At 43.8% G+C, this 15,926-nt stretch overlaps 1 protein-coding gene across 1 annotated transcript in view; it reads left to right on the forward strand.

Annotated features, from left to right (window-relative positions):
• The window catches only part of CACNA2D3 (calcium voltage-gated channel auxiliary subunit alpha2delta 3), a gene marked incomplete at its 5' end in the record, with an annotated part of 605,771 nt that overhangs the window by 424,438 nt on the left and 165,407 nt on the right, over positions 1-15,926 (forward strand). The window contains 6 exons of the mRNA XM_039221819.1: positions 5,558-5,629; positions 5,886-5,947; positions 7,299-7,366; positions 10,584-10,629; positions 10,788-10,885; positions 13,015-13,108. Of these exons, the coding sequence (XP_039077750.1) occupies positions 5,558-5,629; positions 5,886-5,947; positions 7,299-7,366; positions 10,584-10,629; positions 10,788-10,885; positions 13,015-13,108 (440 nt within the window). The remainder of the gene's footprint in view (positions 1-5,557; positions 5,630-5,885; positions 5,948-7,298; positions 7,367-10,583; positions 10,630-10,787; positions 10,886-13,014; positions 13,109-15,926) is intronic.

Raw genomic sequence — 15,926 nt, forward strand, 5'->3', positions numbered from 1 at the left:
CCTACACATTCAGTGTTCTTACTCTGTTCAGATTGGTCTCTTGTTGTCTCTCTGGTTCGGGCCTCCTTGAGGAACATGGCATCCTCAAAGCGTGAATTCCTTCACCACCAGTGCATCTGGGGGAACCCAGGTCACCATTTGTCTCCTAGAGATTTGCACTCCATTGATTGGAGAATACTGGAATCCATACAAAGCATCTTTGTGAAGTCTACACAAGATCCACCATGCCTGTATGTCCACTGTTGGGGTTTGCCGGTAAGTAGCAGAGGGCAGGCTTTTGGTTAAGATCGGGGAAAGTGCCTTGCAAACAGGGCCCACTGAGGAAGAAGCAGCTTGAGTCTTCCCAGCTGCAGAGAACTTCTTGGAAGGAGCATCCTACTTCTCTTGGCAGTGTGGCTCTTGTTGAATAAAATGACAGTATTTATAACATAGACCTTGTGTCCTTCCAAAAAAAAGATGTGAGATCACATAAACTATTAAAACACGTGCAAAATAGACTGGCTAAAATTAAAATTTTTTAAAGAGAAAGAAATTAGAAACCACTGAGCAGAACTGCTGGCACAGACTCCAGTGACTTAGGCATCACACCACCAATACAGCGAGTAGGACAGACCTTTGGGGACCCATGAGCCAAGAAGGGAGGCTGAGCCATCCATAGCCCAGCCTGAATCACTAGTGTTGCTCACCTCTGGGAAGGAAAAAGTAGCTTTTAAAATGGTGTTTATTCTTTGGTTATAAATTTTCAGAGAAGGTTGAAGGAAGTGAGGATATTTTTCTTACTTCTGTTACCTTTTAGTCATTCTCAAACTCTCCTCAGGGAACGTGATTATTCTTATAAAGAGAAAAAAACTAATATAAATAACAGTAACTGACATATATTTGAATTCTTCCTACAAGCCAGCTCTACTATAAGTGCTATATGTGGATGAACTAGGTTGTTCTACACAGCAGTCCTTCGAAGTAGGTGTTATTGCTATCCTCATTTTTGCAGGTAAGGAAACTGAGACAGAGGACTCATTGGTCCATGGGCTCACAGTATGGATTCCAGCCCAGGAAGTCTGGCCCCAAAGCTCTTGACCACATTGTGATCACAAGAGCCCTTGTACCCAAGAGTTGAAGTCTATAGCAGCGACTCAGTATCCCCATAGTATCTTCCCCTGAGTGGTCCAGCAAAGATGGGGAGTCCTTGTGCCCAGATGCTGAACAAGAGCTTACCATGGGGTGTGGTTGCAAATACCAGTCTATCCAGTTCTGCCTCCGGTCCAACTGACATCCCTTGTGTTGCAGTGTGAGCCTTGTCTATGGCCCTCCAATCAATTCACGTTTCTCCTTACCTAGGCTGAGTCAGGGGAAAGTGTCCTTTGCGTTTCTTCCTTCTAAAACCCCATAAACCTCTTCTCCTGATGTAATTTTATGAGAACTGTACCCATTTAGGTTGTTCTTTTTTATACCTACTCCAGTGTCTCTGCAGCTCATGCTTGAGCCCAGGTCCCCAAACCAAGCACAGCCCACCTAAGAGAGAGGGAGGATTTTTGATTTTGTTGCACAGATGCTCTGTCCTTGAGTCTGTTTTCATATTCTGGTTAAACACATACATGGAAATGATAGACTTGTTTATCTCCTGCTTCTCCTTTCCCCTGTAATCTGTTGGCTTGGCCCAGATTGCATGTCTTTGGGGCCTGGACATGCCTGCTGCCTGTGCACCAGGAAAGGTGAGGCTCATGTTCCAATGTGGATGACAAACCACCATTAGCCAGATGAGCTGTCATTATGTAATTACACATAAAACCTAAGGTGATCAGCAAATATCTGGGGGAAACCTCCTTAATGAGCTCTAACACAGGAGGAAGAGCTGTAGGCTCTCAGTGGGACCAGAAGCGTGACCACCAGCTCAAGTGTGGGTGCTTTGAATGGTCAGTGAAGCCACCTCAGCTTCAGAGTGCAGATGAAAGAGACAGACTCACAGGGGGCTCTAGGAGGCATGCCTGACCTGGATAACACAAGGGCCAGGGGAAGGAGGATGGCTCTCATTGTCCGGGGAGCCTGATCACCATCCCCAGAAAACAATTTTCAGCTTAAGGAGGTTTGACCTTTATTTTATCATCCACGCTATGATGAAAGCTGCTTTAATGTCACTGCATTATCACATTTGCATCTGGTAGGACAAAAGAAAGGTATACCATTGATGCTTTAATTTGCTCTTCTTTGACACCATTAAGTTGAACATCTGCACATGTGATTTTTTTAATGACTACATGACATGCTAACATATGGGCACACCCAAACTTGTTTGGGAATTTTCCTCCACCAGGCCATGTTCATTTCTCCAGTTGAGCATTGCTATAATCCAGTTGGTGGCAAATTCAGGGGCTATTTGGACAGCTTTGAGCAGCACCGTCGATCACGCCCTTCCTGGCCTGGTTGGGATGTATAACTTCCTTACTTCTTTGCCACTCTGGTCTCTGATCTGGGTGTACCTCGGCCATCCTGTCTTATAAGCTAGTCCCTGGGGCAGTGGTGCCACTGGCTACCCATAGGATGTGTGGGGGTCAAACCTTTGTTCTTCTCAGATGGAAAAGTGACATTTCTAGACTGTTCCAGTCTCACGGTGCTGTTCCCACCACTCAGTCCATTGAAAAAGTACAAAATCCCCTTTCCTCTTGTGGCAACAAGGACGGAAACCACCTTCCTGTCACCCCCTAATGGGACAGTCTACTGGAAAATAAAACCTCAGACTGTTGGGGCACCTGGGTGGCTCAGTTAGTTAAGCATCTGACTCTTGATTTCAGCTCAGGTCATGATCGCGACCTCACTATTCGTGGGATCAAGCCCCGCTGTCATCGCAGAGCCCTTTTGGGATTCTCTCGCTCCTTCTCTCTGCCCTTCCCCAACTCGCATGTGCTCTATATCTCTCTAAATAATAAGTAATCTTAAAAAAAAAATACACCTTAGACTATTTCATGGTCAAGTTTAAAAACTTTTCTTTGATTTAAAAAATTCAAAATAACATAAATTATTTTTGTCTTCATGCTATACAGTTTTATATTAATGCTTTACATTTGTCCAAATGCTTTCCCTCTTTTGCTTTGAGAAGCAAAGTAACAATATGGGCTTAAGGGACAGAGAGCCTGTATGACTGTAGACAAGTTTCTTCATTTTGTGCCTCAGTTTCCCCATCTGTAAAACAAGGATAATAATTGTGCCTTATTTTGAGGGTTTTAAAACCTGTGTCTGACACGTAGTAAGAGCTCAGTGGACAGTATCTGTAAGTGATGTCTGGGCTTTATAAGACTGGTCAACACAGATATACAGCACCTGACAGGATCCCTGAGGTCTGGGCGTCCTTGCTCACAACACTTTGGATGGGATGAATGAAAGAGGAGTAAATGAAGCCACAGAGAGGTCACAGAATGTAGTCTGTGTCACCAGTAAGACTTGAGTCTTGCTATCCTGAGGTATTTCTCTTTACCGTGGGCTGACAATTTTTCAGTTTGTGCTGACCCACAGGTTGTGAAGAGCCACAATTTTAACATGGGAGCTGGGAGGGGGTGCGGGGGGATCCCATAATCCATTATTTGTTCATGAGCAGCACTTACAAGCATTGAAATTTATTAACATAAGAGACAACAGACTGCATCACAGAGTAAGGTGTATTTCTTATGTGACTCACAGTCAAAGGTTGAAAAGACATTGGTTTGGAGCATGGGCATCTGTGGTCAAGCAAACCCAAGCTTGAATTCTGATTCCTTAAGCTCTTGACCAGGGTCTAACATCAAAGGGATGGAAGAGGTTGGCAATGACAGTGATTGGTAGGGATGATAGTGGAGGCAGCTAACATGTGCTGGATGCTTGGGGTGGACGAGGCTTTCTTCTAAATATCAGTGCATCTCCTTCTCATGACAACTCTGTGAGTTGGGTGCTGTCATTAGTTCCATTTTGCAGGAAAGGAAACTGAGGCACAGAGAGGGTAAGCGAGTTGTTCAAGATCATAAGCTCTGGCTCCGGAGTCACTTCCTAACTATAGTGCTATTCTGCCTCACAAGTAGGTGTTTAGTAAGTGTAATCTGTTTTCATTAAAATTGAAGAAAAGAGAAAGACCGGACTAATCATACAAGCATTTGCCTCCAGAGAGTATCAGTGACCTTGGCCTTGGAGCCGTCCGGGGATGATGCTGATTGTTCACTGCTACTGGGGGATGGGGGCGGGGTGGTACGGACTCATGGAGCAGCTTACCTAATCTCCGACCTGCCTGGGGAATGTGAGAGGGGAAGGTCCCAAATGGCTTTAGGCAGGCACCAGAAAAAGGAAAAATGAAAACCATGTTAAAGATAAATCGAGCCGTTCTTGAAAGTTAGAAAGTAGACTTAATTAGGACCAGCTCTCCCCATCCAAAACCACAAAAGTTAAAATGGGAAAATATTTCCAGAAATGCCTATTATGTGTTGTTAAAAAATATCTAGAGTAAAATATATGTTTTATTTTATACATGCCTCCAGCTAAAAATTATGCTTTTTACTCTCTCACAGAAGACGGGAATGTGAACCCAAATCTAGACAGCCCTGAATCAAATTTAGGTTACTTGCAAACATTACAGTTTTCTATCGGCCAGATCTTAGTCAAGCTCCTCAGAGGAGAGAAGAAGGGAGAGAATTTAAAAAACAAAAAAAAAAAAAAAAGAAAGAAAAAAAAAAAAAACAGGCATGAGGCCAGGAAAGTGTGGCGTGTTAGCATCCGTTCCTGTTCCATTAAATGGCATACCCCTCATCCCCTATTGGTGCCCACAACAGCACATCTTTCATCACTGCGTCTGCTGTCCTTCTGTGAACCCACAGAAGGGCCACGCATAATTAGAAGAGGTCAGCCAAGGATGGAAGGAGGGCATAAGATTCACTGTCCCTAGATGGGACCCCCAGAACTCAGATACCGGGTTGCCTTGTCACCGTACGTTACTGTAAGTGAGACCATTAGCTGGCTCCAATTTCTCTGGGAGCATTTGAAGATGCTTCATGCTGTAGAAAGAGAATCCCTGTCTTCCAAATGGTTTGGCTTAAAATAAAAAATACTATGTAGGAAAACATCTTTCACTTGATTATGTTTTGAAAAATGATTTCTTCATGACAAATGAATATCCTTTTTGAAAACATAACTTGTCCCCAGAGACATTCTTGCCCTCTTGAGTGTTTTCGTGGTTGCTGGGACTTCATTCTCTGACTCTCAGGCTCCATTCACATAGTACAGGCTTTTTCATTGGTGCTGCCCCAAGGTTTACACGAGCACCCCAAACTGAAGTGGAAAGTCTTTTGTTGTTGTTAGCCTCTCTCCCTTGGTATAGCAGCTGTTGGATGTTTACTCTGGAGAAGCCCTGTTCTAGAGGGCTGAGTGCAGAATGCAGCCCAAGCGCCAAAGTGCCCACGATCTGATGGGGAAACGGCCCAGCCCTGTGATACCTCTCCTTGGCACACACCACCAAATGTGCTCCCAAGCTGCAGGATGCTAGATGGCCAGATGGCATGCAACCTAGGGAAGGACTAATACCAGTTTCCTTCTGTTGTTTCAGTTAAGAAACGCCATGGTGAACCGAAAGACTGGGAAGTTCTCTATGGAGGTGAAGAAGACAGTGGACAAAGGGGTACATTTTTCTCAAACATTCTAGCTGCTTACTTTAAAACAAACCACTGTGAAAAATTAGCTTTGAAAGCTCTATCTGGAATAAATATCTTTCGCTGAGATCATTTTTCTCTTGTCTTTACTTATCTCAAACAAGATTCATGTAGTACTGTTAACGTGATCATAGCGTGTCCATTTATTTTTATTTATTTCTGAAAACGTCACCTAGCAGACTAACCATGTTTTCTTCTCTCTACGACTTTTTTTTTTCAATCTAGAAACGGGTTTTGGTGATGACAAATGACTACTATTATACAGACATCAAGGGTACCCCTTTCAGGTAGAGCTGACCATAATACATGGACATTCCATCAGATCCATCACTTGTGTTTGTACAAAACCTGCTGATGCTCTCAGAGCTCGTCATCCGAAGATAACCAAACACCCTGCCGAAAGGCTGGAAAGAGTGAGGAAGGGGCTTTTCCCAGGCTGCTTTTGTTTCTGTTTTCCAGAAGGGGGAAGATGGTTCAGGCTCACCTAGGAAGACTCACTCAATTTGTCATGGCTTTGCATCTCATTATCAAGCAAATAAGCTTTGGGGGTTCCAACTAAGGGTGGAGAGACCAGTTCAGAGGGTTACCAGGTTCCTTAACCATCTATCTAACTTGCTGCCCAGTGAGTTCCATTTCACCTTTTATTTCCATGATCAAAAAACAGGCCTTCGAACTAGGAAGTAGCATTTCCATCCCTATGTGTTGTGCCTCCATTTTAATTTCTCTGAAGTGTACTTCTGTGCTTGTCCACCTTTGAATCCTGTTATTTCTCTGTAAGAGTCCTGAAAAATGGCTTTGCCCCATTGCCTGCCTTCAGACGTGCATGTGGCATTCTGTGGTCTCCCGCTCCTGTGACCTTACTGCTGTAACACTTTTGCAGGAAGTTATTTCAGTGGGGCGGCTTCACATTCCCGAACTGGTACCTCACAGAGCTAAGGAGAGAAAGAATTTACTGACTATAGATTAATCTGAAAAATAAATGATAGCATCGCTGTCATAGACTGCCAGGGATCGTGAGTTTGATTGCATTTGGAAGCAAAGCAAGCGAGCGAACACATGTCCGCTAAGTGGGTTTGCAGAATGAAGAGACTGTGTTTTCAAAATATATTCTCTTATTTTAGAAAGGAGCTTAAATCAAGCTCACAGAGTTGGAAAAATCTACTAGACCAAGGAGAGGGTTGGGCACAGATGCTCACAATGCAATAATATGGCTACACTCTAGTGGTAGTGGCAATTTTTATGTTAGCCCTTGAAAGTTCCCTAATCCTAAGCTCTAGGGTCTGGAAAGACCCATCTGATGCTGAATGTAGGGCAGGAGTGCATCAGACAGTGGTGAGGAGCAGGGCACATGGCTCTTGCAAGGGCATCTCGCAAGGCATTTGCCACGCCTCTTTCAAGATGAGCAAGAGCAGCCAATGGCTGCTGGTAGTTCTAATCCGAAATTGCTTTGAAGCAGCTGATTGAACCTAAGAAAAACCAACACCAACTATAATCAGTGGGGTTTTGAAAGTAAACTGTTGGAAAAATTGTTTACAGAACATGAAGTGGAAATGTGAAAATGGAAAATAAAAAATTAACCCACAAGTCTATTCCAGTCAATGCCGTGGATTTCAAGGTCTGCTTTGTTTCTCTGCACAGCTTAGGTGTGGCGCTCTCCAGAGGCCATGGGAAATATTTCTTCCGAGGGAATGTAACCATTGAAGAAGGTAAGATAATGCTTTGGCCCATTTTATCTTTTACGGTGGGGAGAAGGCCCCAGATCCAGCCATTGGGTTAACCAAAGATCTTGCTCATCTGTTCAACCCTGACTCCAATCCCTGGGCATTTGACTCAACTTATTGCTCACTTGATCTAAGCTTGCTTTCTGAATGGTGGGAATATCCCCACTAGGAGTGGCCTTCCTTATGGTTTCATTTATTTGTATTTGCTTTAATCCACAAACTTGTTGAGCCAACTCATAGGATCATCCACCAACTATATTCTTCTCATGCATAAAAAAATCACAACCAAGGAAAATACCAAGTAGTATAAAAATTCAAGCCCAGGGGGAATAAAATGAAAACAAAGGTATGCAAGCCTTAGGCTTCCACACAGTTGAGCCACAGATTACATTTGTGCTTCAAGGCAGCCCAGGTCCAAGGGGGAAAATATGATCATTTAAATGATGTACCTAGGTCAGAAGGAATAAGGAGCACCTTGAGATTCCCAGATCCCCTTGTCTTCATAAAGCATGGGCGCTCGTAAACTTCCAGTGAATGGTAGTAGTTGTTACAGCCCTTGAAACCTTTAAACCACTGCCACACCTGTTCTGCCCTTTACAACAACCCAGTAGCTCAGAGAAGCTCCCTTCCCCAGTATCACCAGTTCACAGGGGAGGGGTGAGGCTGACCTCTGAAAGTTTCCTCTCCCCAAATGGCCTTGAGTAAGTCTCTCATCCAGTGTAGGTGAGGTTTTGCTTCTCCACAGAGAAGGAGCAGGAGCACTCACCCAGTGGTCTCACTGGGTGTCCCCAGAAAGTATGGCCAAGAGCAGGAAGGTTGGTTACAAGACAGTTCTAATGGGTTTGAGCTGGTTACAAGTGCATGTAGTGAACTTCCAGAAGCTGGACCACCTCAGGGCTCACTCCAATGATGTAGTGGAGAATGAAGAGATTGGTGGTCCTGAGAGGCCAAGTTTCATAGCCAACTTCCTGGTCTGCTCCCAAGTAGTGTTCATTGTTTTACAGGTCATTGTGAGATCATTGTCTCACAAGTCATTGTGAGATCTTTAGGACTAGAAAGGAGATTGAAAGCTTTCATTGTGACCATTGCAGAGCTGATCGATCACATGGTCTCTCTTCCCAGACACACGTAAGAGAGAGCAGGCAACTTTGTAACTTGGGCAAGATACTCAACAGGATGTATTCTCAGAAATCACTTTTTTTAACTTCTAGAATTTTCTCACTGTATGAGCCATGTGTGGTTCTGTGGATATCTCTGCCCATGAAGCCAGAAAATTCATGTCTAAACTATCTGAGGTGAACTGAAGAAACAGCCCATGGTCAGAACAGTAGAAAGAGAGGTTATCAATAGATTGTTTGCATCTCATGTGTCCATTTCCTTAGCCAATCTTCAGTACACAGGCCTGCCTCTTTCTCTTTCTTTCTCTCTGTCTCTCTCTCTCTGTCTCTCTGTCTCTGTCTCTCTGTCTCTCTCTCTCTGTCTCTCTCTCTCTCTCTCTCTCACACACACACACACACACACACACAGAGTTGTTTTGCATTGTCTTTTGGGCCATTCTTTAGCCATCATCTTCTAGAACCCTGTGTGTTTCACAGCTGTTAGGCTGAGAGGTCACAGAACTAACTAGAATCACCATGCAAGAAATTAGCTTGAATCCCAGCAAGAGGGAGAGTATTTGGTTATCCACACAAATGAGGTCAGACCTTCCTCTCTCTGTTGGTCCTGTGTAAATAAGAGGACTTGCAATCCTGCCAACTTTGAGTACCCGGGCCTGAGAAAGCTGCTTCCGCTTGGACCAAGTGGTAGAGGGTCCTGATATAAGGGCCATGGCACAATTATTGTTCTGCTCTGTTCTTGAAGAAGGTAGGGGTTCTTGGGGATGGCAACCACACTTTTGCAGGATCTCTCATAAAGAATGCTGCCCCACAGAATGTGGGAATTTTCAACATACTTTCCCACTGTCATATATTACATAGATGGTCAACAGGTAGACGTTGTTCAAAATGTAAGGAGTTGCTACTGAGGCTGAAGGTATGGGTTATAGTTTTACTTGCTGAAATTGTTTCTCTACTGAGCCTCCTTGACACCTCGTATCTACTACACATATATATAAATACATGCTAATAGTATGTTTAGTAATATGTATACCACTATATATATATATATATACACACACTCATATACATGCACAAAGAGAAAGAACATAGTAGTTGTTTAATAAATTAGAGCTTATGTCATTAATGTCCACGTTATCAGTCATCAGTAGATGTGGTATCTATCTACTCATCTAGAGTAGATGAGTTAGATGTGTTAGGTGTGTTAGATCTAGTATTTGGCTATTTCTGTTCTGCATTTGTATTTGAGGAGTAAGCTGGTATCCTGAGTGCAGTAAGATACTGTTGGCCATTTGGGAAACTCTGACACCCTCAAACAGGCTATATAAGCATCATCTGAGTTCCTGAGGTCATCACTCACAAGTGTTTGTCTGGTGACGAGCCTTCAAAACAAACTCACATGAAGGTACAATGAAAGAGAGTGGTTTCACAGAGTTAGAGTGGTCTGGAGCATTCTGTAAAAACTCCCCAGTTCCATGCAACCCCCAGTTGTCCCAGCTACCTTTCTGGACCAATGGTGCATTTGTGCTTAGGATCCTATAACAACTAGCAATTTTTGCTGGTCAAAAACAGTTGAGTATTGACAATTTCATATCATTCAACCTATCATTTCACCCTCACAACCACCCATCAGTTAGAGGCTATTATTATTCCTGTTTGGCACAAGAAGAAACTGACATTCAAAAAAGTAAAGTAACCTGCTAACTTCACACACGAGTTAAGTGGCCCAGACCAGCTCCCTGCTCCCGCCGTGTGGGGCTCCAGCACCAGTGTTTCCACCAACATACTAAGCATGTCTCTCAGGGCTCTCAGGTGTGTCGATCATCTTCATGGAGTTTGGGCTTTCCTGGGATACTCAGCCAGGGAAGGCGACAGCAGTGGCCGAAGGAGATGGAAATGGGGAGAGAGTTCTGCCTCGTTTCCGTTGTCCAGAGTCCCTTTTCATGAGCAGATATCCTTGGGGTTGGTGCCTACTCTCACCACTCAATGGTCCTGTTCTCAAGCATTTAGATCACCTGAGAGATGAGGGGTATTTGTGCCCCATGCAGGTGATCCTTACTCATTAACCCCTTTTGCTTGATCTCCAGGCCTGCATGACTTAGAGCACCCTGATGTGTCCCTGGCAGATGAATGGTAAGAATTAAACCATCCTTCATCAGCATGGATATTAGTTGCCATCTTTGATATCAAGTCATCTCTTCTCCCTCCTTACCTCTCTCGGTTCAAAGGCAAAGGAAGGCGACGCCACAAATACTCACGTGTTCCTGTTTTGGCCCATGTCATATTCTTAGGTCCTACTGCAACACTGACCTACACCCAGAGCACCGTCATCTGTCTCAGCTAGAAGCCATCAAGCTCTACCTCAAAGGCAAAGAACCTCTGCTCCAATGTGAGTGTACTGTGTGTGCGTGTGGCCATAGTACAGAGTGAACCCAAAACCATACTCCCCCTCAGCTTCCCAGGGAAGCTTTGCTTTCGCAGAGATGATCACTCCCAGTAAATCCAGCTGAATGTCTGCTTCCTACAGGAGCCGGAGGAGGAACAGGGGCTACTGGAAGCCATGCAGAACCCCCAGTCACATTCTAACCTTTTGCATTGACCTTGTCCCCCTACTAGACCATTAAAGTCAAGCACCTGAGTAAGATGGAAATGTTCCCACTGGGAAGGGACTGTGAATATCTGCTCCCTTATTTTACAAATGAGAAACAAGGGCAGGAAATAGGACTGGTCTCATCTCAGGCCCTACTCGAGGTCTGCTTCCCTCCAGAAAGGGATCATCACGGACATACATTGCCTCATGGGATATATATGCTGCTGCCTCTCCTCCTACCATGGGGCATCTGAGGAAGCTCAGTGAGTCAGAAATGGCCAGTGGCCGGTGCAGAGTGGGCAGGGAGAGAGCGGCAGACCTGATGCTCACCAAGTGCGAGAGTGGTTCCTGGACTGGCATGTAAGTACAGTGACTAGTTTGGGCGAGAGATTCGCCGGCAGTGAGCACAACACCTGCCTCTGCCCTTGCCAGATACCACTTATTCAGTGATGTGAGCGCCTCTTTACATATGCCATCTCCTAGAATAACCACAGCAGCCCTGTGAGAGATGGAAGGACATTTATCTCATGTCTAAGGTGCATCTTCATGAAATGGATTTACTTTTGAGGCCACACTCTAGTAGAGAAAAGATCAGATGGACATCATATAAGCCTATTTTGTTTCTTTGGCTTCCTGAATGACATATTAAAAAAAACCCAAAGGTATAGAGATATATTTTTAAATGTATATTTATTATCCAGCTTTATCAAATATTAATATTTTGCTCTATTTCCTTTAGGTGCTTTTTAAGGAATGAAACATTACATTATGTTCAACATTATGTTAAAGCCCCTGAGTCTCCCGTTTGGTCCCATTTCCATCCCAAAGAGAGTTAGCCTCCCATATTTGTCACTCCCAGGCAATTATACTATTATATTACCTATATTGTTACATTATTTTCTTATATTATTACATTATTATGTTATACTATTACTACATATAGTAATATATAGATATGTATATATGTATGTATATTTGTATGTGTATATACATATATATGTATCCATGAACAGTATGTACAATTATTTTCATTATTTTGTATATTAAAACTTATATATGATATATATTACCTAGGATATAATATATGTATTATTCTATAACTTGTGTTTCACTCATTACATTGTTGAGATTTACTTATGTTGATCATCTACCTGTAGTGCATTTGTTTGAATTACTATGTGGCATTCCACTACGTAACTATCTCACTGTGTCCATTGTCTTTTTGGTGATAAGTTATTTTTAGTTTTTACATTTAGAGCAAAGTGCCACTGTCTTGTTGGCCAGCAGTCAAGGTGAGGACTGGCTGGCTGTAGGTGATAGTTAGTCAGCCCCTCTGCAGAGTGATTGGAGGGCTCTGATGCCTCTCCTGGACCCATGATATCCCCAACTCCTTAGCCCCTTCCACAGAGCCCCAGCAAGATTCCCTCTTTGGATAGGGACAGATTTCCTGCTTTAAATTGGAACAAACAAACAAACAAACCAGCCAGATGGAAGGAATCACAAAACAAAAGTCCCAGGAGTGTTTAGTTATCACATCCCTTTCTCTTCTTACAAACGACTGGGAGCAGGACCCTGAAGAACCTCAGTTAGAAGACAGAAATGTGGATGGACCAGCAAACTTTCTAAGGCATGCTGGTCTGTGGCATGAACTCCTAGATGGGAAGAGAAGCCAGAAAAGTGAAATGTGACATGCCTGAGACTCTCTGTTTACTGTCGTCTCATCCGGATGCTCTGGAGGCCCCTCTACTGCGGGTGTATCAGCTGTCAGAACTGTCCCATATTTTCTGCTGGTGGGGGGTTAATGCCTAATGCACCACACCACAGGAGAGGTAGCCTGCAGGCATTGCAAGTGAGCGCGGCGAGCGCCTCTTGTGACCCCATTGGGGGCCCAGCCACAGCCATCTTCTCAAGTCTGTCCCTCCTAATAGGTGATAAAGAATTGGTACAAGAAGTCCTTTTTGATGCCGTGGTGAGCGCTCCCATTGAAGCCTATTGGACCAGTCTTGCCCTCAACAAATCTGAGTAAGTGGTTGCACGTGTCCCCCTTTCCTGGCCATTTCCCCACAAGCCGTCCGAAATATGGTTATGGTTTAAAGAACTAAAGTGTTTGGGGAGCTTGGTGTTAAAGTGCTTTAATTTTCCCCAAAGCTCCAAACCACAAGAGCTAGAGCAGATTAGCGGCTCGGGCTTGGGTGGCGAGCTCCCGGGTTTGACATATAATTTGAGTGTTAGCGTTACATGAAATTTGGTGCTGGGGGGGTGGGGCACTGGCAAGGGAGAGCGAGGCAGGAGCGCTTAGCTTCTTGCCCTGCATGGCCCCCCATACCTCACAGTCTGGAGGGGACTTGGGATCTGGGCCAGGCCGGGTTGTAAGTAGGATGGGGAAGTGAGAGCTCTGTTTCATGAGGGTGTCAGGATATAACCCTGTGGTTTTCTTTCTGTGGCAGGCAGAGGACACGGGGAGAGGGAGCTGGGCAGTGGTGGCTTTTGCCGATGTCTTCAGCAGCTTATTAATGTTATAATTATCTTGCTAATTTTAATAGGTCATTAAAGATTAAAAATAGAAAGAAAAAACATTCCTTTTTGTTTATACTTTCATGTCACACATTATTTAGTTCTCTCCTTTTTTGTTCTTTATTAGCTCCATTCATTCTTTTACCTTGCCTTTTGTATATTTTCTTCTATCCCGACAGTCATTCATTCTGTTCTTATTTTCATTCCTTTATCGTTCATTCATTCATGCATCACTGATTGCATGTCTGTTGTACGTCAGGAGCTGGGCTAGGCATTAAGTCCAGCTTATTAAGATTTGCCAAATTATTAAGAATTGTGATAACTGCTTTGAAAGAAATGTAAGGACATGTAGATTTGACAAGACCTAGAGTGGAGATGGAAGATAGAAGACCCTTCTGAGAAGAAACTAGTTCCTTAGAAACTAGTTCTAAGGAAACTGGAATAGCATGTGCAAAAGTCCTGAGGTACAACAGTATTTGGCACATTTGAGGAATTTAAAGAAGGCCAATGGGGGGGCGCCTGGGTGGCTCAGTTGGTTAAGCCTCCGACTTGGGCTCAGGTCATGATCTCACGGCTCGTGAGTTCAAGCCCCACATCAGGCTCAGCGCTGGCAGCGCAGAGCCTGGAGCCTATTTCAGATTCTGTGTCTCCCTCTCTCTCTGCCCTCCCTCCCTTGTGCTCTCTCTCTCTCTCTCTCTCTCAAAAATAAATAAACATTTAAAAAATAAAAAAGAAAGAAAGAAAGAAGGCCAACGGAACTGAAATCTAGAAGGTAGGCTAGCAGATGTGGGCAGATGAGGCTGTAGATAGGCTAGATGGCTCAGGAACTTGGGAGTTAAGTGAAGGATTTTGAATACTATACTATGAGTATTGGAAAGCCACTGAACGATTTTTAAGAAGAACATTTTAAGGTTTTAAGAAGGGCATGATCATATTTGAATTTTTAAAGAATATCCTCCTACTGCTATGTGAACATAGTTTAATGGGATAAGAGCAAAAGTAAAGGCTCCTACAGCATTCCAAGGGATTTTCCACTTAGACCAAGGCAGTGGCTGTGGCACAGAGAGGAAAGATCCACTTGTGGCATGCTTCTGAAGTGAGGCACCCCCTGATCCCACCACCGCTGCCGAGGATTCGATGATGGGTCCACCAAGTGAGGGGAGGGAGGCTGAGCTGTCAAGGATTGTTCTCCGATTTACAACACGAATACCTGTGTAGATAGTAGTACCATTTCCTAGGTCAGGAGACAATGAAAGAAAAGCAGATTTGGGACTGAGCACATCCATAGTTCTTTCCTAGACGTTTTAAGCTTAAGTCTCCCAGGTGGAGATGAGAAGTAGGCAGTTCAATATAGGAGTCTGGAGCTCCAAAGAGAGATTACAATTCTCATTATGCTTGGGGGTGTCCTTGGACTGCTTACTCACATGGTTCCTATTCCCTCGGAGGTTGGGAAAGAGTCAAAACCTTTCCTGTGACTGCTTTCTCTGGTGAATGTAGAAATGTTTCTTTTAAGCTCTCATGAAACTCAAAATCCCATGCAAAGATTGCTGGTTCACTCCTAACACATGCTAAAGATTTCCAAAATGGTAGCTTGCTTCGTAGTCCACATCTGTAACTGATTGGGCAGCCTGGCTTTCCAATTTGGGTAGGCTGCAAGCAGAAACAAATGCATAGTGTTGGTTTTTATTCACCCCTTAAATACTTAAAGGTAGTATTGGCCACTTTGACTACTATCAAAGATCAAGTAACCAAATTATCTTATATTGAAGATGACATGGATAGTGCTTCAAATCAAATTGCTACTAGCATTTAGGGAAGGGAAGCAAATTCAAGAAACAGTATTCTCTTCATAGGTTTATTGAAGAATGAAATTGTATATTTGTGAAGAAAGACCATTTGCTTTTTGTGAAGAAGTAGGCATTGTGGATATCCTGAACACACAAAATTTTTGCCTTGAAAGTTGAAAGACCCTCCTTCAGTGGATTTTAAAATAAGTTTCCTTTGTTAAGGCCATTCTTAGGGGTCTTCTGCATGGTATCCTGCAGGGACCTGAAGAAGCCATTTCTTTACTCATCTCTTTGGGGACAGTGGTAAGAATAAGGCCGGTGCTCTGGTAAAATTACTCGTCGGTGACTTCAAACGGTGGAGAATTCAGATCCTAGACATTTCCAGGCTATAGGTCGCTGCAGACCTGATCCAGTGGCTCAGCTGGTGCTGTCACTGATGCCAGATTCCACTAATGGTTTCAGGACCAAGAGTGGATTGGGGAGATCAATGCAAAACTTCTATGTAAGGATTTTCTTCCTCTCCATAAAGTAGTTCCCCT

The sequence above is a fragment of the Hyaena hyaena genome, unplaced genomic scaffold (genome assembly GCF_003009895.1).
Source record: "Hyaena hyaena isolate Hyena2069 unplaced genomic scaffold, ASM300989v1 scaffold_1022, whole genome shotgun sequence".
NCBI classification, from domain to species: Eukaryota; Metazoa; Chordata; class Mammalia; order Carnivora; family Hyaenidae; genus Hyaena; species Hyaena hyaena.